The sequence below is a fragment of the Gadus morhua genome, chromosome 8 (genome assembly GCF_902167405.1).
Source record: "Gadus morhua chromosome 8, gadMor3.0, whole genome shotgun sequence".
Lineage (NCBI taxonomy): Eukaryota > Metazoa > Chordata > Actinopteri > Gadiformes > Gadidae > Gadus > Gadus morhua.
In genome coordinates this window covers 22,420,398-22,447,538 of record NC_044055.1, presented here as the reverse complement: position 1 = coordinate 22,447,538, position 27,141 = coordinate 22,420,398, and the positions used below count along the sequence as shown (strand labels likewise).

Sequence of the window (27,141 nt, the reverse complement as noted above, 5' to 3'; positions counted from 1 at the left end):
TCAAACACTAGAGGGCAGTATGATTTCAACCCAACAAGACCGCCTCCAACACTGATTCAATTAAACTCTAGTAACGTTTGGACGTTTGTTTTGAATACCTATCTTACCCTGTATGGATCATATTTATTCCATTGAACAGGTGGCGTGCATATTATGATCTGCTAATACTACAACTAATACCAACCACTTCTTCCAGTTGGGCTCCTATTTGTCTCACCTCCGTCTGTCCCATGTGAAGGAATGTTGAAATGCTCAGCAGTGATATGTTTTGCTAATTCAGCGCCAGTTCTCTCTGTCCCTATCATCACTAGCAGGAGAACAGCTGCGGCCGTGGGCAGACAGACGGGCTGAGCTCCTCAAGAACCCAAACACCACCCGGAGAAAACAACCTCATCCTTTCACACGCACACACACCCAAACAAGCTAACACACCCAAACAAGCACACACACCCAAACAAACACACACACACACACACACACACACACACACACACACACACACACACACACACACACACACACACACACACACACACACACACACACACACACACACACACACACACACACACACACACACACATTTATATACCCTTGTATACAGACAAACACAAACACACACATGGTTTCCATGCAAGCACATGTGGACACAAACACACACAAAAACACAAACACACATACATTCATGAACATGCATGCACGTACAGACGAACACAGGCACATTTCAACACACACACACACACACACACACACACACACACACACACACACACACACACACACACACACACACACACACACACACACACACACACACACACACACACACACACACACACACACACACATAAACACACACCCTGGCCCTGGTCTTGCAACATTGACAGTGATCTCCACGCACATGTGTGAAGGAGCATCTTCAATTACTGCAGTTATGCCCTGAACACACACACACACACACACACACAAACGCACACACACACACACACACACACACACACACACACACACACACACACACACACACACACACACACACACACACACACACACACACACAATCACATAGCCACACACACACACACACACACACACACACACACACACACACACACACACACACACACACACACACACACACACACACACACACACACACACACACAGCAGCACACACACACACACACGCACACACAAAACCACATAGCCACACACAGCAGCACACACACACAACCCCAACAAATATCCAATATACACACACCTGAACCAAACACACACACCACAAAATACCCAATCCACACGCACACAGCTCTACAGATACACCCTCTCTCTTTCAGACACAAACACACTCACACACACATACACACAAAAATACACAGTGAAACACACACTCTCACACACACACACGCACACATGAAGGAGTGAAAGGTTATTTCGGGGCTTACTGCCCTGCTACCCCTCTCTGAAGGAGGCGTGCCCTATCCTCTTCTCTCTCGTTCTCTTCCTGTGTGTGCTCGCCCCGTGGTCTGTCAGGGAATACACTCCAAGTGGTCCTCTCTCTCTCTTACTCTAACCCTACCTCTCTTTACCTCATGTTCGGTTAAAACCCCGACTGGAAGGAAGGGAAACAACACAGCAGTGGAGCACAGGATGGAGGACAGCCCTCTGAAGGTGCTGACGGTTGCCACGGCGCCCTACCTGGACCAGTGGCCGGGCTGCGGGGGGTTGCGGCGCCGGGTGGGCGTGTTCCAGGGCAATAGGCACTACCTGCACAACTTCCTCCAGAGCGTGTTCTCCTGCATGGACCTGCGCGAGCGCCAGGGCTGCACCCTGGTGGTGGGCGGCGACGGGCGCTTCTTCAACCGCACCGCCATGGAGCTGGTGGTGCAGATGGCCGCGGCCAATGGGGTCGGTGTGTGTGTGCGTGTGTGTGTGTGTGTGTGTGCGTGTGTGCGTGCGTGCGTGTGTGTGTGTTTGTGTGCAGGGGGGGTTGTATTTGTCTGTGTGTGTTTGCGTATGTCTGTGTGTGTGTTTGTTTATTTGTCTGTGTGTGTTTGCGTATGTCTGTGTGTGTGTTTGTTTGTGTGTGTGTGCAGGGAGGGGGGTATATTTGTCTGGGTCTGGGTGTGTGTAGGGGGTTATATGAGGCCTTATTTGTATGCATACCTGCACGGGTGTGTGTTTTTGCTTGTGTAAAACTTCCGCTCTTCCTAAACAGGAGCTTTCCCAGGTGGAGATCTTTCCTTCATATATTCATGGCTGTAGGTCCAGCATGTGTATTTAGATCACTACACACAGTATGCAACAAAACGTGCATCGATGAGCAATTCAAGAGACATCGATACAAGGCCAAGGAATACAGGGAAGCCCAACGACCTAAAGCGTAGCCCGTATGATTTACAGCAGGCAGCCCGGACTCTGGTCTGGTCTGCTTCGAGCACAGGTCTTAAAATAGCGTTTGTATGAAATCTATTTTGTTATTGAAGCCTGGCCAGAAGCACTGTGCTCCCCAAGGTTCCTGGACTGAAACTAGAGAGGCTGCGGTGCTTTAGCAGACGGAGGGCAGGGTTACATCGGAGCTATGCTACTTTCAGCCCCACCTCCACTCCACACTTTTACCCCTCCAGCCCATTAAATGAAACCCTACCGGGGATTAATGCGTTCTCAGTTCGAGACCCCTGGTCTCTCTCGCTCAACGTAACTATCTGGAGATCAACACACACTCACCCTGAATAACACAGCCGTGTGCCGCCTAACCCCTGCGCATCTCCTCTGGCAGGTGGGCCGGCTCATCATCGGTCACCATGGCATCATGTCGACGCCGGCCATTTCCTCTCTGGTCAGGAAGTACAAAGCCATGGGAGCCATCGTCCTCACAGCAGGCCCCCACCCGGGGGGACCCCATGGGGACCTGGGCGTGAAGTTCAACTCAGCCAATGGAGGTATGGTAACCGGAGAGCAGGGGGCCAGCAATGGGTCAGGAGCAAAATAGATACACACACACCCACACAGAGAGAGAGAGAGAGACACACACCAACACAGACACACTTAGAGAGATACGCACACGCACACACACACACTCACACACACACACACACACACACACACACACACACACACACACACACACACACACACACACACATGCACAGAGAGACACAAACACACACCCAGACAAACACACACACACAGAAGGAGAGACACACACACCCGCACAAACAAACACGCAGAGAGAGACACATACACACACCCACACAAACACACACACACACACACACACACACACACACACACACACACACACACACACACACACACACACACACACACACACACACACACACACACACACACACATATGCAGAGAGAGACATACACACACACAAACTCACAAGCACAGAGAGAGATAGACACACACCCACACAAACACAGAGAGAGAGACAAACCCACACAAGCACAGAGAGAGAGAGACACACACATAAATTGAAACATGTAGCAGAATCTTTTATCGATTAAGCACATTTTTTATGCATGGCATTAATTAGCAGATAAGGGTCAAGAACGCCTTCAGGTAGAATAACATCAGGGATTGAACCAATAACCCTTTGTCTTTGGACACCTAACCCCCTAACATCTCCTATAGTGAGTGAGATAAGTGTAATACTATTATTTCCATGTGAGTATGTTCCTAATACATTTGTATGATAAAAGCTGTAATTGAACAAAAGCGTAACGTGAGAAGCCGGTCACACCATGTGTAGGGCCCGCCCAGGAGACGGTGACCAACAAGATCTACCAGATCAGCAGAACCCTGGAGGAGTTCACCATCTGCCCCGGCCTCCGGGTGGACCTGGGCGCCCTGGGGAGACAGGAGTTTGACCTGGAGAACAAGTTCAAACCCTTCACAGGTGAACCACAGCGACAAAGTGACTTATACCCAGGGTACATGTGGTCAGAAAGAGAATGACAGAGGTCTGGACATCTTTGATTTATTTTTGTTTTGTTTGTGCATGTGTGAAACGAACGTCTGCCACAGTCCACAGGGCAGATTCTACCTCCTTTGTGTTCTGTGATGTTATCTTATTCTGTAAATCCCGTAGGAGCCACTGCATGCAGTAATGAAGAGAGAGATCTCTGTTAAGACGGGCAGATGGAGAACGGGAGGAGACGTGATGCTGATCATGCGCAGTAAACATAATCCTTATCGCCAATTTATGACATTCTTCATCTGCCCGTCTTTAAAGATTTCCCAGAGCCCCACCAACATGTTTGCACTTAAGGCTTCAGGGGGTCTCAAGAGTCAAACAGCTCCCCCCCCCCCCCCCCCCCCCGTGTTCGCATATTCTGAGATGAGATGTCCACAGTCTATGTCCCTGATGTGCCCACCCAGTCACAGCAATTTTATGGTGTGTTCGAGATGCCTCGTACACCGCCCACACGAGTTTGAAAGTGGGAAATCTTGGGATTCTGAGAGCCCACCCAGTTCAGTGAGGTTGACCGTACGACTTGACAAACAAAGATGGCTCGACCATAGTGAGATGTATTTTCTTTGTATTTGTACCACGTTGGTCATTTTAATGTCGATTCTAAATGCTCTTACACACTTGATAAAATTGCTGCTTTAATCCGGTATCCATTTTATTCATTGCACGGCCTTGCTCGGGGAGCGATACAATGTAAAGTTTTGTTCGAGCTGGTTTGCTGAAGAGGCTAATGTAGCTAACAATAAAAAATACTAGCCAATGACTCACAAAGACAAACGGGAACGCTATTAGTGCTACAAGCCTAGAAATTACGTCACAAGAGCAACTCGTGTGGCTGGTGTACGAGGCATCTCGAACACAGCATTAAACCAAATTTCCACGGAGCGGTGCAGTTCGGTGCGGCTCGGCTAAGAGCGGGACCGCTCGGTCACGCTAAATCTGGCTGGCCTTTCTACCGCCGACAGTACCCTTATGATGGGGCGGGGTTTAAACCAGATGGCGATAGCCGCGGCAGCTACGTAAGCATCGTGACATCATAGCAACGCGGCACAGTGTAGCCTACTAATAAATTCAATGAAAAATAAGAATGCGACACAATAAACAAAGAGCGACAAATTAGGATGTCCAAGAAGGACGGCTAACTTTTGCGCAACATTTTCTTCAATGAACAAAGCTTTCACCATTGTCCAGAACATACCCTGTGGGTACTGTGTTTGTTTGTTTGTATCCCACTGTCGCACCGAAGTGATGATTCTGTCGACCAATCAATGGACGGTGTGTGTAACTCCAACTTTTCGGCACCCTTTCAGACTGCTTGGTACCCCAACGGAGGAGTACCGAAAAGTGTGTATGGCTAAACGCGGTTCAGTGCGGCTCAGCGTACTTATTTTTGGACCCTGCCCACTTTTGGTGGTTGAAACGTAAACCGTACCGCACCTTACCTTACCGCACTGCTCGGTGGAAACGCCCCATTAAAGTAGTTGATTTGATAATTGATACAGGTCCTAAAAAACATTTCAACAAGTCTTTGTGTGTATTTCTGGGGTGTTTTAGTGGAGATCGTAGACTCAGTTGAGTCCTATGCGAACCTCCTGAGGAATATATTCGACTTTGCTGCTCTGAAGGAGCTCCTGTCCGGGGAGCATCGCATCAGGATCCGAGTGGACGCCATGAGCGGGGGTGAGACGGCCTGGCATGCTGTTGTGTAATGAGACCAGGATAACGAGAAATCAATGATATTTAAATCCATTATTCAAAACATAACATAAGGCAAACATTGAAGACCTTATGTCATTTTATGTTGACTCATTTTGGCTTACATTCTAAAATGGACGCAAAAGGCATACATTAATCATAAGAAAAGCATTTGTGCACCATGATTGTCTTGATATTTGATGTGCTGGATCTGCTTAAAGGTGGAGATGTAGTCAAGTTCAAACTGCATTTGAGCTCTTCATAAATAAGTTCAACCCAACACACAAGTACACATGCTGCTCCAAAACCTCCTAAAATAAGTAATGACTGCACCGGATCCACATTGACGGAAACATCAGCCCTGCTCGTTACCCAGTGATCTGAATAACGGACTGACTCATAACATGGTTTTCCAACTCCCCTCATATATCAGCAAACCATTTAATCTGGCTTTATCGGATGACAGAAAAAGAAGCTCTCCCAGTGGAAGCAGACCTCATTTTTACTGACCTCATTTCAGGTCTGCAAAAAAATTGAATCTCAACTTATCTGCATTGTCATGTCTATGACACAGGGAACATATGAGCACTACAGTGATAGAGCAGATCACTCTTGCGCCTATTTGTATATAGAGAACCTTTTTCTTATCTACTATTTCTATCAAATATGCAACAAATGTCTATAGCTTGTAAGTAAAGAAGCTCACTGACCTCATAGCCATACAGGATGCCCCCAAACAGAGTCCCAACCCCTACGTTTGATAATGCAGGTTTCAGAGAATCAATCCAGTGGGCTTTCATATTCTCTCTTTACTTCTATGCCCATTTCTCTGTCCATCACTCTGACTGTCTCTCTGTCCATCGGCTGATCACCTCTTTGTCTCGTTTATACTACAGTTATGGGCCCCTACTTGAGGAGGATACTTTGTGAGGAGCTGGGGGCTCCGGCAAAGTCTGTCGTCAACTGCGTCCCCTTGGAGGACTTTGGGGGTCTGCATCCGGACCCCAACCTGACCTACGCTGCTGAACTGGTTGACAGCATGCAGGACGGACACTATGACCTGGGCGCGGCCCTTGACTGTGATGGGGTGTGTGGTCAACAATAAACCAACCAGAGCAAACAGACGCCTACTAATTAAGGAATGGATCTCAATGGAAAGAGTTTGTATCAATTGGCCGTTTAATAGATGGCAGTTAATGGCTGCTTTTATCCAAGGTGTCTTACAATACTGTGATTGAATACATGTGTTGCAGGACAGTGTTGCTGTCAAGCGATTAAAATATTTAATCGTGATTTATCGCATTAATGTCATATAGTTAACTCACGACTTGCCTTGTGCAAATGATTTTTTATTGATAACAACATTGGCATATACTGATCAAAACAGGACGATAAAAAAAGAGCCTATAGTGCAATTAAACGACTGCTTTGAACAAATGTAATTTGAACATAGCAGTCAGGCTACTGCTTCTTTGTTTTGAGCCCAAAAAAAAAAAATGTTTTTTTAAAAAATCATAATTTGCGTTAATCGCGCGTTAAAAAAATTAACGCCGTTAAAAGTGGTTTGCGTTAACGCCGTTAATAACGCGTTTAACTGACAGCTCTAGTATTCAACCCTCTGGGTTCAATCCCAGCTGTTCAATGCCCAACCTGTACACATCAAATTGCAAGATACCAAACTCGTACCTACTCATTAATAGCATGTGTCCAAAATGTTGTTTTAGATCAAATATGTCCACAAATGAAATAGAAATACATTCTAATCCTTGTTGATACTGTGGTAATCAAACCCCTAAGGCACTCCCCCCCCCCCCCCCCCCCCCCCCGCTTTACCAGTTGAGCTCGACCCGACCCCCCAGGTTTGACTGCAGTTCAGCTTCCATTGGTACAGAGGGTGTACGGTCTAACCCGTGTGTGTCTTCAGGACCGTAACATGATCCTGGGTAAACATGGCGCATTCGTGACCCCTTCGGACTCACTGGCCATGATCGCCGCCAACATCTTCTGCATCCCCTACTTCCAGCACACGGGGGTGAGAGGCTTCGCCCGCAGCATGCCCACCAGCGCAGCCTTAGACAAGTAAGGCCTGGGCCTGGCCAGAGCCAAACCCATCTGGGTTAGGGTTCATGGGGGTTAGTGTTCATGTGGGTTAGCTTGGTATGGGTCAGTGTTAATGGGAGTTAGCGTTCATGTGGGTTAGGTTGGTATGGGTTAGTGTTAATGGGAGTTAGTTTGGTGTGGGTTAGTGTTAATGGGAGTTAGTTTGGTGTGGGTTAACGTTCATATGAGTTAGTGTTATTGTGAGTTAGTGTTAATGTGAGTTAGTGTTAATGTGAGTATTTTTTTGTGGGGGTTAGTTTTAATGCGTGTTCAATGTGAGTTAGTTCAATCAGGATACAACTTTTATGTGAGTTAGTTTTGTGTTGGTTAGTATACATCTAATTGCAAGACTGGTGATTTATTTTGACTAAATGTTTAAACATTTCTTATGACGTTATTTTGCTTCTGATGATGATTATATGTAGATGACATTTAAACTGAAACTGCACAACAACGAAAAATGTATACATTGCCTGTTAATGACAAATTAGCTCCTTAAAAAACTCTGGTTATAAATCCCCTATTTTGGTATTTTTCCACAGAGTAGCCCAGGCCACTAAAATAGATCTGTATGAGACCCCCGTAGGCTGGGGGTTCTTTGGAAACCTGATGGATGCTGGCCGGTTGTCTCTGTGTGGGGAGGAGAGCTTTGGAACAGGTACACTTTAAACGAGTAAAGCCCTAAACACCTTGCACCTACTCCTCTCTTTAGTCTATTTCCCATTTCCTTTCCATACTTCCCTTACTCACTCCAAGTGGTCCTCTCTCTCTCTCTCTCTCTCTCTCTCTCTCTCTCTCTCTCTCTCTCTCTCTCTCTCTCTCTCTCTCTTTCTTTCTTTCTTTCTTTCTTTCTTTCTTTCTTTCTTTCTTTCTTTCTTTCTTTCTTTCTTTCTTTCTTTCTTTCTTTCTTTCTTTCTTTCTTTCTTTCTTTCTTTCTTTTCATCGCTCAATGTGTCCTCTCTTATCCATCAGACAGTTTATTTGTGTGGGTTTGACCACCATTCACACTAGGTCACTATCTGCTGGCTGTCACCCGTTTAGCAGAACCCAAGTGCATGGACAGACGACTAGCGCAGGATAAGTACAAGGCTTTATTTAGGGACAGGATCGACAGGCAGAGGGTATTCGGCAGGCAGAGGTCGGAAACGGGAGGGCAGATGGACGGACCAGGAATAGGGAACGGGTAAGCTGACAAACCGACAGAGACTCGACGGCAGGCGGGATCGTTTTTTGAGGATATTCAACCAGTCCTCAAAAAACCTGGACTTGATCCCACTATCCTCGATAGCTTTCGCCCGATTTCAAAATGAGCTTTTATCTCTAAAATCCTGGAAAAAAAAATCTCTGAGCAGCTTCTGGCAGTTATGGTTAACAATAGTGAGAAAAATTTGAATCAGGTTTTCGTAAGTACCATAGCACAGAGACCGCCTTGTTCTTTTAATAAATTCGGACGCAGGCTTGGGGTCTGTTCTTGGTCTGCTTATGACACCGTAAACCATGAAACACTTCTAAAGGGACTAAGGGACTGGGTCGGCTTATCCGGCACTGCCTTAGGTTGGTTTTCGTCAAACTTATCAAACCGGATGTGCCGTGTCTCCGTTAAGAACCACACCTCATCAATTTCCAAACTTAGGTATGGAGTACCTCAAGGGTCAATACTTGGACCTATTCTTTTCTCAATTTATATGCTTCCACTAGGTGAGGTCATCAGGAGACATGGCATATCTTTTCATTTTTATGCTGATGATTCTCAGTTGTACTTACACATCATGCCCAAAAACCCACATATGCTAAGTGCACTTCATGAATGCCTAAATGATATTAAAAGCTGGATGGCACTAAATGTTCCGCAGCTTAATCACAAAAATACAGAAATCCTGGTCAATTGCCCCCAGCAAATATCCGAACAAATACTGCCATCTACTGGTGACCTGTCAAAACTTATCAAATCTGTTGCAAGAAGCCTTGGCTTGGAGTCCTGTGTGACAGTAATTTATGTTTTGAGCAACACATCACCAAGACCGTACAATCTTGTTTTTAACAACTCCGCAATATTTCTAAAATTCGATCAATTTTAAATCTCAGTGATGCAGAAACTTTGTTACATTCTTTCATCTCCTCGCGACTTGATTATTGTAACAGCCCTTTTACCTGCTTGAACCAGAAAACACTCAAACGGCTACAGACTGTTCAAAACTCAGCTACCAGGCTTTTAACAAGATCTAGAAAATATGACCATATCACACCTGTTCTAGCGTCTCTACATTGGCTTCCCGTTTGTTTTAGGATTGAGTTTAAGAGTTTATTGATTACTTTTAAGGCTTTACATGACTTGGCCCCAGCTTATATCTCAGAGCTTTTAGTCCCCTATGTTCCGTCTCTAGTCTGAGGTCCTCAGGCAGTAGACTGCTGCTCCTCCCAGTGTCCAGGCTCCAAACTAAAGGGGACAGAGCTTTCTCCATACGGGCGCCGAAGCTCTGGAACGACTTGCCTGAGGACATATTTTTCCGTTCTAATCATACTACTACTAATAACTACTAACGTAGGCCTAATATCCTCCAGGTATGATTTACCTGGCGTTCTGTCATCTTCAACATTGCATTTCTTCTCATACCCTACAATAGCACAAGTGCTGGGGTGCGATTTCATTTAAACTTTTAATGTGAAATCCGCCTTTTTAGTTTTATGATCATTTGAAATGCAAATAATGTTACATGGTGGCGCAGCACCACTGTTCTATTGCTTGGCGAGAACACATAATACATATATATGTATATGTATACATATACATATACATATATATATATACTTTTTTTTCTTTTTTTACATGGGTCATCTCCTGCTTTAACTAAATCATACCGTATTGAACCTGAAAACACTGACCCGAAAACCTTGATCATGAAACGAACCGTGAAATTTGTGAACCGTTCCACGTCCTTATATCCATCAATCATATTATCTACACACTTTCCTTCTATCTGTCCATCATATTATATACATATTGTCCCCCCTCCTCCCCTCCATCAGGTATATGTCCTGTTTGCTACATATTGTCTGCTATCTGTCCAACATCTTGTATACTGACGCCTGGTCCTTCCACCTCCACCTCCCCACCAGGTGGAGACCACATCCGGGAGAAGGATGGGCTGTGGTCGGTCCTGGCCTGGCTCTCCATCCTGGCCATCAGGAGGAAGAGTGTGAACGACATCGTCAAGGACCACTGGAGGAAGTACGGCAGGAACTACTACACCAGGTAGGAGGAAGTGAGGTTGGAGACACTGGTGAACCGGTCCTAGGCTCCAATCAACAGAGTCCACAGCTTGCTTGTAGACATCCTCCCAATCCTACCTGCTTCTTAATGACGTGTGTCTTGTCAATTGTTTTGGATAACAGCATCAGATTTTTTGCCAAATTACTAAACAAATAGTGAATGTGTAAAGAAAAAATAAGAAACTGGACTTTGAAACAAACCTGTGATTGGTCTCAACCATGATTATAATTGGTTTAAAAAGAGAATTAATCACCAAATGTAATGTGTTACCACTATCATTTATACAAAGCCATATCTCTGTCAGATGTGACTGGAATATTGGAACGCTAAAGCCATTAAGCTATTAGACTATTAATGTATTAGTAACACTGCATCATTACAAGACAGACACAATCGTTCATAACAATGAGATCTGTGGTGACATCGTGGTTGAGTGACTATGCCGGGCTCTGGGCGGGGCAGGTACGACTACGAGGGCCTGGACCTGGACGCCGCCTGGCAGCTGATGGACGACCTGGAGGTCCTGATGATGGAAAAGTCCTTCGTGAGCCAGAGGTTCGCCGTTGCCGACAACATATACCAGGTGGAACAGGCAGACAACTTTGAGTACACGGACCCAGTGGACAGCACCATCACCAGAAACCAGGTAGCAAATGCAAGGAACCTGATATTAAATCATCGTTTTAATTTCAGGTTAGCGGGTCCATTGAATAGGCATAGCAAAACCACCATCTGGTGGTATATATAATACATAATAATAATAACTAGATAACTATATACCTGAACATGGCTTTGATTCCTCCCAGGGCCTACGGATTATGTTCACCAATGGCTCCCGCATCGTGTACAGACTGAGTGGGGCCGGGGGCGTGGGAGCCACCATCAGAGTCTACATAGACAGCTATGAGAAAGAAGACATATTCCAAGACACACAGGTGATACCACCAGAATATAGGATTTTACAGGATTTTACGAATTTACATAATTTGGACCCATAGTAGATGTATACTTTGACATTATAATCTCCCAAAAATATATTTTAGGTGTAAAAAAATACTAAAATTCCTACACTAGACTGAACTGTGTGTGTGTGTTTGTGTGTGTGTGTGTGTGATCTCACACGTTTTTCTGTGTGTGTGTGTGTGTGTGTGTGTGTGTGTGTGTGTGTGTGTGTGTGTGTGTGTTTGTGTACATGCTTGTCTGTGTGTGTGTGTGTGATCTCACACGTTTTTCTGTGTGTGTGTTTGTGTGTGTGTGCGTGTGTGTGTTTGTGTGCTTTCGTACGTGCTCGTCTGTGTCTGTGTGTGTGTGTGTGTGTGTGTGTGTGTGTGTGTGTGTGTGTGTGTGTGTGTGTAAAAGGTGATGCTTGCCCCCCTGGCGACCATAGCCCTGAAGATCTCCCAGCTTCACGTCAGAACGGGTCGGAGTGGCCCGTCGATGATCACATGATCTCTGTTCCATCGAACCCAGCTTGAAGCACCCTTCATCATTCTGCCGTTTTGTATTTGAGATTTAGTTCAGAATGTGTCCATATTTTACTGCCATTTAAACTTAATTTGATTTGCGTAGTTCCTTCAATCGCCAATGCCATAATAAACTACTTATTTTTCTATGAGCTGGTTGTGTGGATGTTTCACTTTCACATTAATTAATTATGGTTATTTCCTTTCAAGGGAATAATACGTTGGAGCTTCTATTTGTGTTGTTCCAGTGATATCAAATTGACCTAATACAGATTCCGGTCCCAGATTATTGTCATCTTTCACTTCTTTTGAAAGATATTGATCAGAAACAGTTAAACAGCTTTAACCAGCTGACCTGTTCCCAGAATGCAAAAGGTCAATTTTGTCATTAATCTCATGCCACTTAATTTCTAATTTTCTACTTAATTAAGTAATGGGTAATAATAATGCGGTTAATAACACGTCAACATCTTCAGCGGCATGAATAAATGTTTGTGGCTGACTACAGAATCTCATCATGTTTTATTCATTTTCTATAAATGTATGTGCGCAGTCTACCCCCAAATAGATTCATATTCTACATCAGTGTTTCTCAAACTTTTTTGGCAAGGTACCATGTTTATGGAGCCTTTAACAAAACATTTGGATTAATTTGTTACCGATAATAACTAATCAATCTCCTGTGACAGCAATTGCATATTAAGTGACTCCATTTAACAGGTTGGAGCTCATTGTTTTATATCGAGAGGTGAGACTGTAGTACTATGGAGTGTGAAGGATATTATTTTCATAAATAACATTTTCCTGCTCCTCTATTCGTGAGAATACATTGATGCTGATGAAGGTTACAAGATAAAGGTAAGAGAGTGAAAAAGAAACATATTTTGTGGAACGCGGCAAACCTCTTGCCACATATGTTCCAGTTAACTTTAGCCCCAGCCTCAGCCCACTGTCCATACTAGCACTGTTATATACCCTAGAGGCGGCTCGTCTTTATGCATGGGGACAACCATCTATAACGGGTCACCAACCTTTTTGAAGTACTTCAAGGATACTGAGTCGCACGAAGGGCTACTTGACAAACAGGCCTTTTCTGCCAATAGGGCACTGCCAGGTGGGTAGTTGGCCTGGAAGCTATTGTGACATGTAATGAAATGTCGCTCCACATTGTGCTTGCAAATAAGATATAACATACAAACTTGTCATTCACATTAGTAAAAAAGAACTCTTCCTCCCGATCATTGTGAAAATTATATGTTTTCGCCATGTTTTTCTTTATTTTGTGGGTAAACCCAGCTAGCTCCAGATTTAAGTTCTGCTCGCTAGCTTGTCTCAGCAAAGAGGGCGCACAATATTGAACTTTCCAGAAAAGGTTAGAGTTCGTAAAACATTTGTTTTTTTTAAATAATAGATACATAATATTGTCACTGCCATAAAATCGACATCAATGCAAGTGTAATTGATTTAAAAACAACAACGCAATTAATATAACAACAGAAGATTGGCTGTACATAGAAATGGAAATGGGGATTCACTGAGCAGTCAATGGATTATTTGTGTTGTCTTCGATTCAGGTCATGTGATAATTCCCTGAATGTTCAAACAGATATCTTGCTTTCATGAAAACTACCAAGACATGTAACAAAGTACTCATGAAGGCAGCGTTTGGTTGTTTTGCGTTGAGCTTCACAACAAAAGCAAACTTTTTTTAACCATGCTCCGTGTGTTAGTAGATATAGTTGGCTGTTGTTTATATTAGTAAAGGATGGAGAGAAATGTTGAACAGCTTCGAAATGAGTTTTTAATATTGTATACGCTTATGTTAAAGGGGTGATATCACGCTTTTTGTAAAGCTTGGATGAAGCGATGACTCCTTGTTGCTGGCGTGGTGGAGTATAAGTAGAATGAATAGTGTTCACTTTAGCCTTACAGCATATTTATTCAACGTTCAGAAGAGCATACAGAATACACGACTGGCTGCCGCTCAGTCATTCAACAACAACGCTATAGCTTGACTTGACGCATTCCTCTGCTAGAGTGTAGTGACATCATCACTTTAAAGTATAGCATGTAACACATTGACAATACAATAATACTGGTAGCCTACTACCATAGTACATGGAGTAAGGGCGCAATCACATAACAATACTGAACACTTTTTAGACTCTTCGCTTTGCTTTGTATGTATAGGCTACATGTTTTACGTTTGCTAAGCTAGAAAAATCTAAGTCGGAGCCAGGGGCAGTATTCGCTCTCACGAGGTCGCCCCGCAATAAGTAAGTGAAACAGCTTGTTTGCCCTCAAACTTTACTTCTGTAATAGTGTGACGTCAGATTGTGCTGCCGGCGGTGCTAAAGTGCAGAATTCTACCCGCAATGTTTCAATGTTTACAACTTCTTGGGGTTGTGAATCTGCCGACACACGCACAAAGCGTTCAACTAATCGCAGCAGATGGACTACTCGGGAGGCCAAATGATGAATCCTACTATGGCCAGCCACGCCAAAACCCAGAATGTAAAAAAAAAATGTAATATGCAACGTATTCCGTTTCATCACTCAATCTGAGTATTGTATTCTGAATACTTGGATTACTTCCACATTGAATTGCATTTTAGAAGTGTAGGAATGCGGCATCATATTCTGGTGTGTTCTTCTGTTCAAACTGGCTGAATGTTTTAGGCCCAAGTCTCCCTGAAAGTGCACTATTTTATGTAATTTGCTGTAGTGGAACAAAGACTATAAGGGTATGTTCATGTGAAAGTTATTTGCTATTACAAATAAAAAAAAACACTGAGCTAAGTGCATAGGTGTTGCCTAGAAAATCGCCTTAAAATAGAGAGAGAGAGAGAGAGAGAGAGAGAGAGAGAGAGAGAGAGAGAGAGAGAGAGAGAGAGAGAGAGAGAGAGGGAGAGAGAGAGAAAAGATCGTTCAATCATTGGACAAAAACGTCTGGGGCGGTAGTGGACCGGTCGAACTCCTTCTCCCTCATCCTGGTGCTGAATGTGTTTAATGCATCGGCATTTTTATGTGTTTCAGCATACGTTTTATGTGGGTGTCAAATTCCCAGACGGTCCGACCTTAACCCTAGGCTTGGAGCTCCGCTAATCAAACAATAATTCCCATAATGCGCGTGGCTGAGCGGGTGCCTGTTACGTCCAAAATATGCTTTGTAGAACTGGATCGAACCGAGGTGCGTTCACTTTCACATCTCAAGCGAACCGTACCAGGGTTCGTTTGGAAGCGAACCGAGACCAGCTGTTCAGGGTGGTCTCGGCCGGCTGATTTGGTTCACATCGAAGTGCGGTGTTTGCATTCACACCAACGCAAATGTACCGAACCAAGGGACCAAACTCGTTTAGTGCGCACTAAATGCTGTTGGTGTGAAAGCACAAAAAAACTGCTGAAACAGAAGTATCTTCATGTAATCCATCGACTTCAACAATGCAACTGTATTCTAAATACGAACTATTTAAATTGTAACTGTAACGAAATACAGTTAGCTATAATTTGTATTCTGAATATGTAACGCCGCTACATGTATTCCGTTACTCCCCAACACTGCTGATATGTTAAACATCCAATAATCAACTACATCCCCCATCCCGCTGCGTTTGGTTGAAGTTGTAATGTTGTGTTTATTGATGATCGATTTCCACGATCGTTTGAGAATGAAAACGAGGGAGGAGCTGAGTCTGACTGACTCGGCTGAGAAGCGTGCATTCCATGATTCGATTCACCGCTACCGGAAACGCAACTGAACGAACGAACGAACGAACGATTCTGAACGATTCTTCTTGGCGAACTGAGCGACGCGAACTGAATCAAGGAAAATAATCATGAAATCCATAACTACCGAGGGCTGCATGACGTTCTGACTTGATTTGCATTGTTTCTTGTTTGTCGGCGTGTCCTTAACCTGCGTCCGCCTCCCAGTTTGACTGACATGATCAAACAGCCCGCCCCGCCCCCTGATGACAGCCCTTACTGCTGTCTCCGCACACGGCTATTTGATAAATGCCTGATTATTAAACACGTATTTCAAAAATCTGTCAATTACAATGAGGGACAAGTCTCAATTTGCGGGACGTGTACAAAGTAATGGAAATGCGTGACTGTCCCGCACAAAGCGGGACATCTGGTCATCCTACCCGGTACCCCCGAATGCAATTATTAACCCTAATAAAGCATGATATGAGATCTTTAAGGCCTAGGTAAAAGTGGGTGACTGTCCCTTTAAGGAAGTCATCCGATGAAAGGAAAAGAAAACCCTTTGGAAGGACCCGGAAGAGAGAAGTTCACCAAGTTAAAAACGGAGACTGAAACCAAGACATCTACCAACAAAGTATTGAAGGGATCTTGAAGTAAAAACATATTGTAATGGCTGGTGTTAAAGGTATGCCTTCCAAATATATGAGCTAATAACTACGACTATATATACACATATTGTCAGTGATACAGCGCCTTGCTACGCTACATTATCTGGTTTCTTATTTGTGTTGTTGTGTTGTGTTGTGTTGTGTCGTTGATTAAACAGTTCAAGCCTTTCCATATTTACAATTCACCACTTTCCTACGATGTACGATTACGATGTATCTTAACAAAGTGTGTGCACTGACCATGGACATATGTTATGTGGCCTCTGTTGTCTCCAGCACTAGTAGGTCTGTCCTTCAGTGGAGCCATCGGGCTCACCTTTCTGCTGCTGGGCTGTGCGTTGGAACAATACGGGTGAGTGTGTTATTGTATAAGTAATTATTATGTTATTGAGTATGAATTGCCTCGCTATATTTGTCTTTTTATTCATGCATTCTGGACGGGATTTGACTTTATTGTCCTGTTTTACTTATCATTCATTATTTACTTTTTACTTATTTGCTTACTTATTTTTACATCTTTTTATTGAGTTTATCATGCGTTATTGCTTCTATCTGGCTGTTGAGGAACCAAGCCTAAGAATTTTTGTCTTCTGTACTTGTGTTCTTGTAATTTATAAGATGTAACGAAAGTGATTCTGATTGTTTTTCGTTTGTTTCCAGGGTGTACTGGCCGCTGTTTGTGTTGCTCTTCTACGTGCTGAGCCCCATCCCAACGTTCATCGCCAGGAGGCTGAGTGAGGACACCGACTCTGCCAGCAACGCCTGCAGGGAGCTGGCGTACTTTTTCACTACTGGTATTGTGGTGTCAGCCTTTGGCCTTCCAATGATCCTGGCACGCAAAGAAACGGTACACACAAACATTAAACAAAAAAAGTTAATGTGTTTTCATCTGCTGTGTGTGTAAAGTAACTGAACTAGCACTGATGTTGTCTTATGGTGTATCTGTAACCTAACCCTAACCCTCACTTTTACCTCACTACAGTATTAACTTTAACCAACATGAACTAACTTCAACATTTACTAACCAGAGTCACTTTCAACTAAGATATCTGTACTTTTACATAAATATGACTTTCCAGTACTTTATACAGGTGTGTGGGTGTTTGTGTGTGTGGTATAATAAGTGCCTCCTTTAAGACTTCCTCTCCCAATGCTTCGGTCACAGATCCAGTGGGGCGCTTGTGGTCTGGTGATGGCCGGCAACTCTGTCATCTTCCTCACAATCCTGGGTTTCTTTGTGGTGTTCGGAGGTGGGGACGACTTCAGCTGGGAGCAGTGGTAGAGTGGTCTAGTCTATTCCCCCAGGACGGGGGGGGCCTCAAGCTGCATGTACCACCGGATTTACAGAGTGAGGTGTGGATGGTTGGATGTATGTATAGACTAAAGGCAAAAGGTCTGCTGCCCTATTGAGTGGTGATCCTGGTGCCTATAATGTGGAATCGAAAAGGCATGTTACCAAGAAGTTGATTATGTAATGTTTAAAACATTTTTTACGTAAGGGTACCAGAAGTTAAAGACCTCTCTGTCCCCTTGTTTCTGTGCCTTGGCTCTACTGGTCCCCAGAGGTCAAACTCTAATGTAACTGTACATTTTTTCGTTCTGTCTTTTGTTTTTATCTATATTTACACATCTTTCCCCCTATATTTAAATCCCACTTTCACATATATCTGCCTAAACAATCCTCTGCCTCCACCCGAGATGCACCACTGATAGAAAGGGTCATAGTTAAAGCGATATCCAAAGCACCAAATATAGTCGATCTCCCCCGCCCACCTGTCACCTTCCTACAGAGAAGTTTAAACCAAGGCAGAGAGGGAGGTCATCAGAACAAAAACATTTATGCTATTTCCAGATTTCTCAATATAGCTCTATACGAAATTTCTCTATTTTTATTAGAATGATAATATGGTTCTAAGTGCCTTTCTGGAAACAAAATGTCCTTTACAGGAGGATGCCAGATTCGGTAGAAATTAATAGGAAATCTTTATATTGGAGTACTGCGGAATCATCTTAATATTGACATTGCTATCGTTTTTTCTTTAATGGCGATAAAGCTTATAGAAGATCCTTAGCCCCATATTCAGACGGACAGCAGAGTCCAACGTCAGTGCAACCCTAGCACAGCAGAATCTGATTTTTATGTCAGTTAAGCACATAAAATCAGCTAAACCGGGCCGTATGTGAATCAAGAGGATTTGCTTAAATTAATTTTATACCATGAAGCATATGTTTACATCACATATTAGCCAAAGATTATACAAGGTTGTAATACCAAAATAAATTAAATCCAGAAGTGGCGCTGTGTGTCGCTGTTCTGTTCAGTGTCACACACGCACACAAACACGCACGCGTACACACACACACACACACACACACACACACACGGGACTGCCAAGAGTGAAAGCAGAAACTATAAATTGATGTAAGATTAATCCTACATGGCAGTTAAATAACAAACCTGTATATACAACCCCGCAGATGCCAAGCGGAAGTCATTGTTCAATTTGAATTTATGCCTTCGTACATGAAAGTGATGTGAATGTAAACATTTGTTATTCAAACATTTCCTATCACATACAAATTTTTATAAACACATTTACCAGTGCCTATCAATTTTGTGTGTGTGTGTGTGTGTGTGTGTGTGTGTGTGTGTGTGTGTGTGTGTGTGTGAGAGGGAGAAAACTTGGAAGTCAATTCACCTGTCAGCCGCATCAACTCCAGTGCATTTGTCTAATGTTAAGTTTATCTTGTTTGAGTGAAACGATCTGACGTAAAAGAGATTATATTTCTCCTTTGTATCAATGTATGTCTTTTTTTTCTACTGTAAATATTGCTAACTGCTGAATCTCAATGTATTGGCTAAAACCTTCCTAGACTTCACCACAGGGGTAAGGACTACATACACGGTAAAGGTATGCAGTCTTATTATAATCTGTTGCTTGAATCGCTGCACTTTGAGACACTACCTTTGGTGCTGGGGAAGTATTATCCCCAGCACATTAACACTAATAAATAAATACTTTCATGACTATGTGTTTTTCTCACTTCGATTGTATCACAAGCGATTTCAAACCTCCCTTTCGTATAGTATCTCAACGCAGGGCTGTGGAAACATAATAAGGCCTTGCCCCATGTGACTTCCTTAAAGTAGATCTCCACCTCAGCGCTTGAGCCACTCTCGATCTCAGACACATGGGCCCAGCAGCGGTAATGTGCTGTAAAGATCCTCCCAGGAAAGTATAGGAGGACTGAGGGAGAGAGGGGGCAGCCAGGGCACCTCTATACATTGACTTACAAAGGCACAGGTACGAACCGAGTGATGAATAATTCAGACACAGCACTGCAGTATTAAACACATGCAAATTGGGGACCAGGTTTTCTGTATTTCTTCCACTCCCTTTTCCTTTTTTTTTTTTTCATACAAGCCTTTTGGGAAACGCTTATAAAAGGATTCATTGATTCGTGTGCAGTGCGACATATACAGAGGTTAGTAGTTCATTGTGGAATAAAGAATTGCACCAGAAAGCAAACATAATAGCCCTGTCTGGTTCTATTTCTTCGTACATGTTTTCTATATATTATGTGTGTGTGAGGCGGAACGTGTGTGAGAGTTTGAAGTAGATAAATCCAAAAGAGAATGTGTGTAAAGACTCACATTACATATTTTTTACACGCTTAATCTGTTGGTGCTGCTACTAATCCACAATATTACTGGATGTACTGAGTTTGACCAGCGGATCGCTGAACATAGAAGCCCTTTATAAATGATACCTCAAGTGAATTGTTCGATGTATTTGGTGTTGGAGGAAACAAAAATCATGCTATTAGGAGCAGTGGAGCGTAAAGGACACTGCTTATGCCTGTAGTCACAGTAGAGTTGTGGAAGGGACCCCCCCGCTGTGCAGCAGCCAGGCTCCTCAGTTCAGAGCGTCTGGGGGTTGAGGGTTCCACCACCTGCTTTCCAAAACCCTTGAGCTGACTGAAACATGAAAGGATCAGTGAATGTGTGTGTGTGTGCGTCAGGCGGATGCTCAGGAGGATGTCTGATGGGGGAGGCTGTGGAGAGAGAGGGGGCCCCCAGCCTTCCTCCAGGGTGAACTCCTCGTTGATGGGTATGGAGGAGGTTTATATTGATGCTGCCTGTATCCCTTTTGGTACTTTTATTGGTCCACTATGTGGACCAAGAAATTTGTTCCTCAATTTTATTTATATGTTCTGAAACAGACCACTGCTAAATATATGAATATGCATACATGATTGATGAATGTGAATAAGGCCTTGAGGGGGAACACACAGAGAAACGGGGATCTGAAATCCAGTTAAAACACACTTAAAGGGTGTCGTTTTTGATGGCGTAGAGGGGGGGGGGGGGGGGGGGGGGGTCACGCTTAATTATGTCTCTGACTGCAAAGACAAAATGAAGAGCGAGGAAGATGATGGTAGCATGAGAACAGAGCTCAGGGACGTTCATTCATCTCTGTTCCAGGACGGCCGTTGCCTGGCAACAGAGAAGTCATCACATTTTCCAGAATTGGCCGGTGAGTAGAGCTCTGAAAACTTCCCAGTGCAACACAACACAGCACTACAACATCCTTCTACTGCACACAATGCTGCGCAACACATTGATCATCATACATAAGATAACACTAACACTAACACGCACATACACAAACACGCACACACACACACTCACTCACCACACAACGCACCCCAGCACTACTTAAAATATATCCAGCCCTTGATGTATATAGTATACACATCTGCAACACACATACCCCACTGCCCAATTGCCCAGTGATGTCATATGCAACACACACACACACACACACACACACACACACACACACACACACACACACACACACACACACACACACACACACACACACACACACACACACACACACACACATACAGACTCACACACAAACACGCAAACACACACACACACACAGAGACTCACACACCACACACACACACAAACAGAGACTCACACACACACACACACACACACACACACACGTCTCACACACACACACAAACACACACACACACACACACACACACACACACACACACACACACACACACACACACACACACACACATACATACACACATACACGCATACACACATGCATACTGTGTAACACAATCAAACAGACAAACATTGAAAGACACAAATCAAACATTAGCTGAAAATGGAAAAAAATTCCACACCAACATAAATCCTGGGGCCTTGGCAGATAGACGTCTAACTGCCACTGTTTTTAGTTTGGTAGTTTAGAAAAGCGGAAGGATGCATCGCGTGGGCAGTTTAACTCTGTATTTTAAGGCACGCATCATCCTAAATGTACTCCAAGTATAACGTGGATCACTGCAGTATTTGTATTATTCCTCCTGTTTTACTCAACTGTTCAGCCATATCATTATCATCTTATCATCTATCATCATTCTTTCATGTTCCTATTTATTTATTTTTTTCTGCCTGCTTTTCGGTAATCATCTCCCCCTTCAGTTTTGCAGGTGACAAACCAAGCCCATTGCAAAGAATTGCAAATATTTCAGAACAGTGCTCTATTCCTCAAAATAAGACCACAGGAGCGCTATAACTCATTGTGAAACCTAAACAGCTAGCCATGAAACAAAACTCAAACTTGGTATCCGTGCTTAATTTACATGCTGAATCGAACTGCCTACATACCTTGAACGTTTTGGAAAGCCAACAACCAATAACCACTGTTGCAGGTGCTCAGCGAGCTTCTCTTTATAATGGGAGTCAATGAGGGTGAAACGCTGACTTCAACCATTCCGAAGTTTAACAATTTACAGGGACATCTATAAATCGAGCTTAAGTAGCTTTCCAACAAGCAAAGAACAGGGTCAGGGTCAGGACGGACCAGGACCAGGGTCAGGACCAGGGTCAGGACCAGGACCAGGACCAGGACCAGGACCAGGACCAGGACCAGGGCCAGGACCAGGGTCAGAACCAGGACCAGGGTCAGGACCAGGACCAGGACCAGGGTCAGGACGGACCAGGTTCAGAACCAGGACCAGGGTCAGAGCACGAGGAGTTGGCTCAGGCCACCACATGGGCTGCGAGTCTGCGGCGTATTCAGAAATCAGAATCAGAATCATAACAAACAAAAAATAAGCTTAATATCTCATGGAGAGACTAATGCAATCTCTAAATTGTATGGCTATGCACATTTTCTGAGCAAGCATTATATAAACATAGTCCCTTCGATGGGGAACTGAGCCTTAGCCACTTTTCTATGTCAACTGTTCTTTGTTTAAGATAGATTGAAAGATATCCATATATTTATAATATAAATCATGAATCATAAACGAACAGGTCTTCTGTGAATGCATTCCGGGTGACGTCCTTTACAATCAAATTATATCGATAGTAGCTAAGTCAAGTGGAGTTGGTAGAGCGAGGGAGAGCGAGAGAGAGAGAGAGAGAGAGCGAGAGAGAGAGAGAGAGAGAGAGAGAGAGAGAGAGAGAGAGAGAGAGAGAGAGAGAGAGAGAGAGAGAGAGAGAGAGAGAGAGAGAGAGAGAGAGGGAGAGAGAGGGAGAGAGAGGGAGGGAACGAGAGTCTGGCTGCAGATCCAGTGAGTACTCACTCACGGCTATTGGTAAATCGAGGATCTCTTCGTCGCTGTTCAGCCAATCGATCGATATCCAGGGATGGGTCGGGGATAGAAACCCGGGAACGCTGACCAGACACCAGATAAATACCGAAACGGAAGCCGGCCCGGGATAAGCCACACGAGCGTACGGTAGCAGTCCGAACCACCCGCTACTCCCCGGGAATCGGACACACGTAAGACTTTTTAAGCGGTATTCTGCCTATTGAGTGTTATTCAGTCATTCGCGGAACTAGGAATTCAATCCAGATATGAATATACTATATGGAGTTTAGACACAGAAAGGAGTTCTCGTTTGGGTTGGAACAGAAGTTCCTCTCGTCTTTCTAATTAAATCGATCTATTATCTATGGTCGAGTATTCGGCAGTGATGGGTTATGTGGAAGGTCGTCTGTGTTGTCTCTATTTCGCCGTCCATTTAAAATATGAATGATGAATGTGTGTGACATGTTTGTCACATGAGGTCAGTGTGTAACGTTATGTGATGTCCACTTGCAGGAGTGCTGTACGTTTTGGCCCTCTTCCTGCACTGGACAATGACTTCAGATATTAATTTATTGCAAACACACCGTCGTGCAAATGATAAGAGCCAAATTAACGAGCCCAAGCCCATAATTGCTATAGTCTATACGAAGACACTTCTTATATGTATCTGAAGTTTTTAAAAAGCAGGCCTCACGCTATGGACTTCCCAGTGTCAGATCATAATAATAGGGCTTGTATCGCGGTAGGGCGTGTATCGCGACGTCACATCGCAATAACCACCAAAAAAATAATATTAGTATGGAATGTTAAATACCGATTGTGTTGGTACTACGATTTTTTTTATCATCGTTTAGTAATGAATCGTGAAAGGATTTTATTACAATCATACACAGATTAAATATAAGCGAGTGTATTTGTTTATACTGTGTAAACAATACACAGTAAATATGTATGCATACAACACTATGACCCAAACTGAATAATATATATTAATGAAGAGTAATATCACAAATAGGTTATATTTACAATATTCAGTTAGCTCACTGTTTACCCTACAATTTTGTCCAGGCCTGATGGTACGCACCGAAGAAAAACTAAACAAATTGTAAGAATTGTGAGATATGTTGTTTTTTGTGGCCATGTCACGTTGTCTGACCTGAACCCCTTCATGCATGTATGAAGCGCTAGAGCTTTCTTTTTGATGTGCTCGCTTGCTGTCGCTCCGCTATCATTTAAAGGGACTCGCAATGGTACGCGCATTAGATAAGATAAAGATAACTTATTATTATTGCATTTTGTTTGAGTATTTTTTTTATGATGTATTGCATATATATTATTTATTTAATATAATTTTTGGCCTGTACGATTATAGGATAATTAAACACTGTAGGTATTAGGGACAGAACGGTTCAAGCAGAAAAATAGAAAATGAAATTGTTTAGTCATTCACATCCCAAGCTACTTCAGCGCTTCTCTGTCCTCTCAATAGGACAGAGGATTGCCAACAAAAAAAACATGATTCATTCAGTACAGTACATGAATCATTTTCCCCATAATGAATTAACGATGAATTATTGAACAATGACCAAAAACCATTAGTAAACACAATAACCCACATTCCAATGCTCTTATGCTTCCAAAACGGAGACCTTTTTCCCATTTTCCTATCCAAAAAAAATTTGGAACATTTTCTGAAGCTGGGTAGATCACATGGTTGGGGACAACTAGACAAGGGTCCGTTGATTTGTATTAAATACAACCGATGCCATTCAACAACAATTGGCATCCATCCAATCTCCATCACTCACTCCACGTTGGGCTGGGATTACATTTTGTATCGACTGTTCTACAGTCACTCATCATCGGTTTTGCCGGCAGCGAACTGACTGGGTTTCCAGTAGCGATTGACTTGTCTTGAAGTGTTAGAGATGGTGTGCTAGGGCTTAGGGATTGGTGTTGTGAAGGTCAGGGAGAAGCGGATCGGTAAGCTGTGCATCATATGGGTTAATCAGATGTAGTTTCAGATTGTCGGTTTTTCTCACTAGTGTAGAGTAAATCACCTGCTTCACATTTACTCTGAATAACACTCGCTTTTGTCTGCTTGTGTACCCAACGTATCGGATCTCTGTGATGAATGTTGAGCTCTGGCAAAGTGGTCCATTCTCTTATTTAAAGGTTAGCTGGTGAGGAACAGAGGCACTACTTTGCGTGTGCATGTGTTTGTGTGTCTGTGTGTATGTGTGTGTGTGAGAGTGTGTTTGATGAACATGTACTGGCGCTGTTTGTCAAAGCATAATGTGTGTGTGTTCAAGCCCCCCAGACACTTGTAGTCCAGTGCCTTTTTATTTAAAGCAATGCTCCTCGATCTTTCTGTTATCTCGCCATCATCAACATCATCACCATGACCAAAGAGATGAATGTTCAACACTAGTCTCCATTCCTCACTGCCTATTTAACCGAAAGCGTCGGTTAAATTGACCTAAAGCAAAGCTGTCACCACTGAGTGACCCCTCACATTCAGCCCCCCATGCCCCTGCTGGCGTGGTGCTGTTATAACAAAGGGATTTGACTGACACAACTGAGCATATCTGAGAGATATATAATCTCTCTCTCTCTCTCTCTCTCTCTCTCTCTCTCTCTCTCTCTCTCTCTCTCTCTCTCTCTCTCTCTCTCTCTCTCTCTCTCTCTCTCTCTCTCTCTCTCTCTCTCTCTCTCTCTCTCTCTCTCTCTCTCTCCATCCATCCATCCATCCATCCATCCATCCATCCATCTATTGAAGCAACATGAAGTGCATTCCTCTGCCAGAAATAGAGGGCTATTTATCGAACATACGAAAGAACTTTGGTCTCGAGGGAGGAGAAGAATTTACATCGTCACCATGAGTAAATGACAGAAAACAACAGAGCACAAATTTCCATCACTGGCTCCATGCCACCTACTCTGCTACTGCCCACAAGCTGTCTCCCTCCTGGTCTTTCACACAGTTCACCCTCCCCACTTCTTCTACTGCAGGTCAACAGGCCCCTTTGTTTTTATGTCATGTAAATCTAAAAGCTAAGCTAATTTAAGATAAGGAAAGATAGTCCTGTTGGAAGGAGGAAGGAGTCACTTAGATTCCAGATTGCGTAAGTAAGTGGCTGTGAGTGACTACAGCATGTGCCTCAAGCCTCATTGCAAGCAGGCAAGTGCTGTGTATTGTTTCTACACAGAGTTCATCTTATTCATTTATGCAGGCGATTCACCAGCTCCATGTGGGCCGACACCATTGTCGTTGCACTCTCATTGGGATTCTCCCAGGCATTTATTGACAAAACCAACCGTGGGAGGTTGGTGTAACCAATGGTGGGGGGAGATGGGATGTAGAAAAAAATGAGAAACAGTGGACAAAAGTCAACGTTGAACTTTGGCCCATGCTTCCTGGTACCCATCATGCCTTGCTTGTAACCAATTAGATAGTCTTCCCCAACTCCCTTGCGATTGACTGATGTCAGCAGATCGCCAGTCTGCCACATATCATGTGAGCAGACTATATTCTTCTTCACAGTAAGACTTTTAACAGGAAGTGTTTCTGCTACCTACCAAAATGAACTCAAATTACTTGGATTCGTCTGATCAGT

The 27,141-nt window shown here is 43.6% G+C and overlaps 3 protein-coding genes across 6 annotated transcripts in view; all 3 read left to right on the top strand.

Annotated features, from left to right (window-relative positions):
- The first annotated feature begins 1,397 nt into the window (after positions 1–1,397).
- Positions 1,398–12,664, top strand: LOC115549387 (phosphoglucomutase-1). 3 transcript variants are annotated; one of them, XM_030364532.1, is made up of 11 exons: positions 1,402–1,908; positions 2,780–2,942; positions 3,762–3,908; positions 5,538–5,663; positions 6,575–6,765; positions 7,603–7,757; positions 8,321–8,436; positions 10,896–11,031; positions 11,503–11,695; positions 11,856–11,984; positions 12,409–12,664. In XM_030364532.1, exons 1-11 carry the CDS (start codon positions 1,651–1,653, stop codon positions 12,496–12,498), a joined length of 1,704 nt encoding a protein of 567 aa, XP_030220392.1. In that variant the 5' UTR covers positions 1,402–1,650; the 3' UTR covers positions 12,499–12,664. The 3 variants fall into 3 exon arrangements, with proteins under 3 accessions (XP_030220394.1, XP_030220392.1, XP_030220393.1); XM_030364533.1 differs by having other exon boundaries at positions 1,411–1,908; positions 11,512–11,695; XM_030364534.1 differs by lacking the exon at positions 5,538–5,663 and having other exon boundaries at positions 1,398–1,908.
- A 4,085-nt stretch (positions 12,665–16,749) lies between these two features.
- Positions 16,750–19,921, top strand: LOC115548941 (leptin receptor gene-related protein). The gene is made up of 4 exons (XM_030363885.1): positions 16,750–16,905; positions 17,165–17,240; positions 17,549–17,735; positions 18,054–19,921. Exons 1-4 carry the CDS (start codon positions 16,890–16,892, stop codon positions 18,168–18,170), a joined length of 396 nt encoding a protein of 131 aa, XP_030219745.1. The 5' UTR covers positions 16,750–16,889; the 3' UTR covers positions 18,171–19,921.
- Positions 19,922–23,454: 3,533 nt separating this feature from the next.
- The window catches only part of LOC115548241 (cAMP-specific 3',5'-cyclic phosphodiesterase 4B), a 50,708-nt gene continuing 47,021 nt past the window's right edge, over positions 23,455–27,141 (top strand). For both annotated transcript variants that reach the window (XM_030362708.1, XM_030362707.1), the window contains exon 1: positions 23,455–23,715. The gene's annotated coding sequence lies outside the window, so the exon portion shown is untranslated. The remainder of the gene's footprint in view (positions 23,716–27,141) is intronic.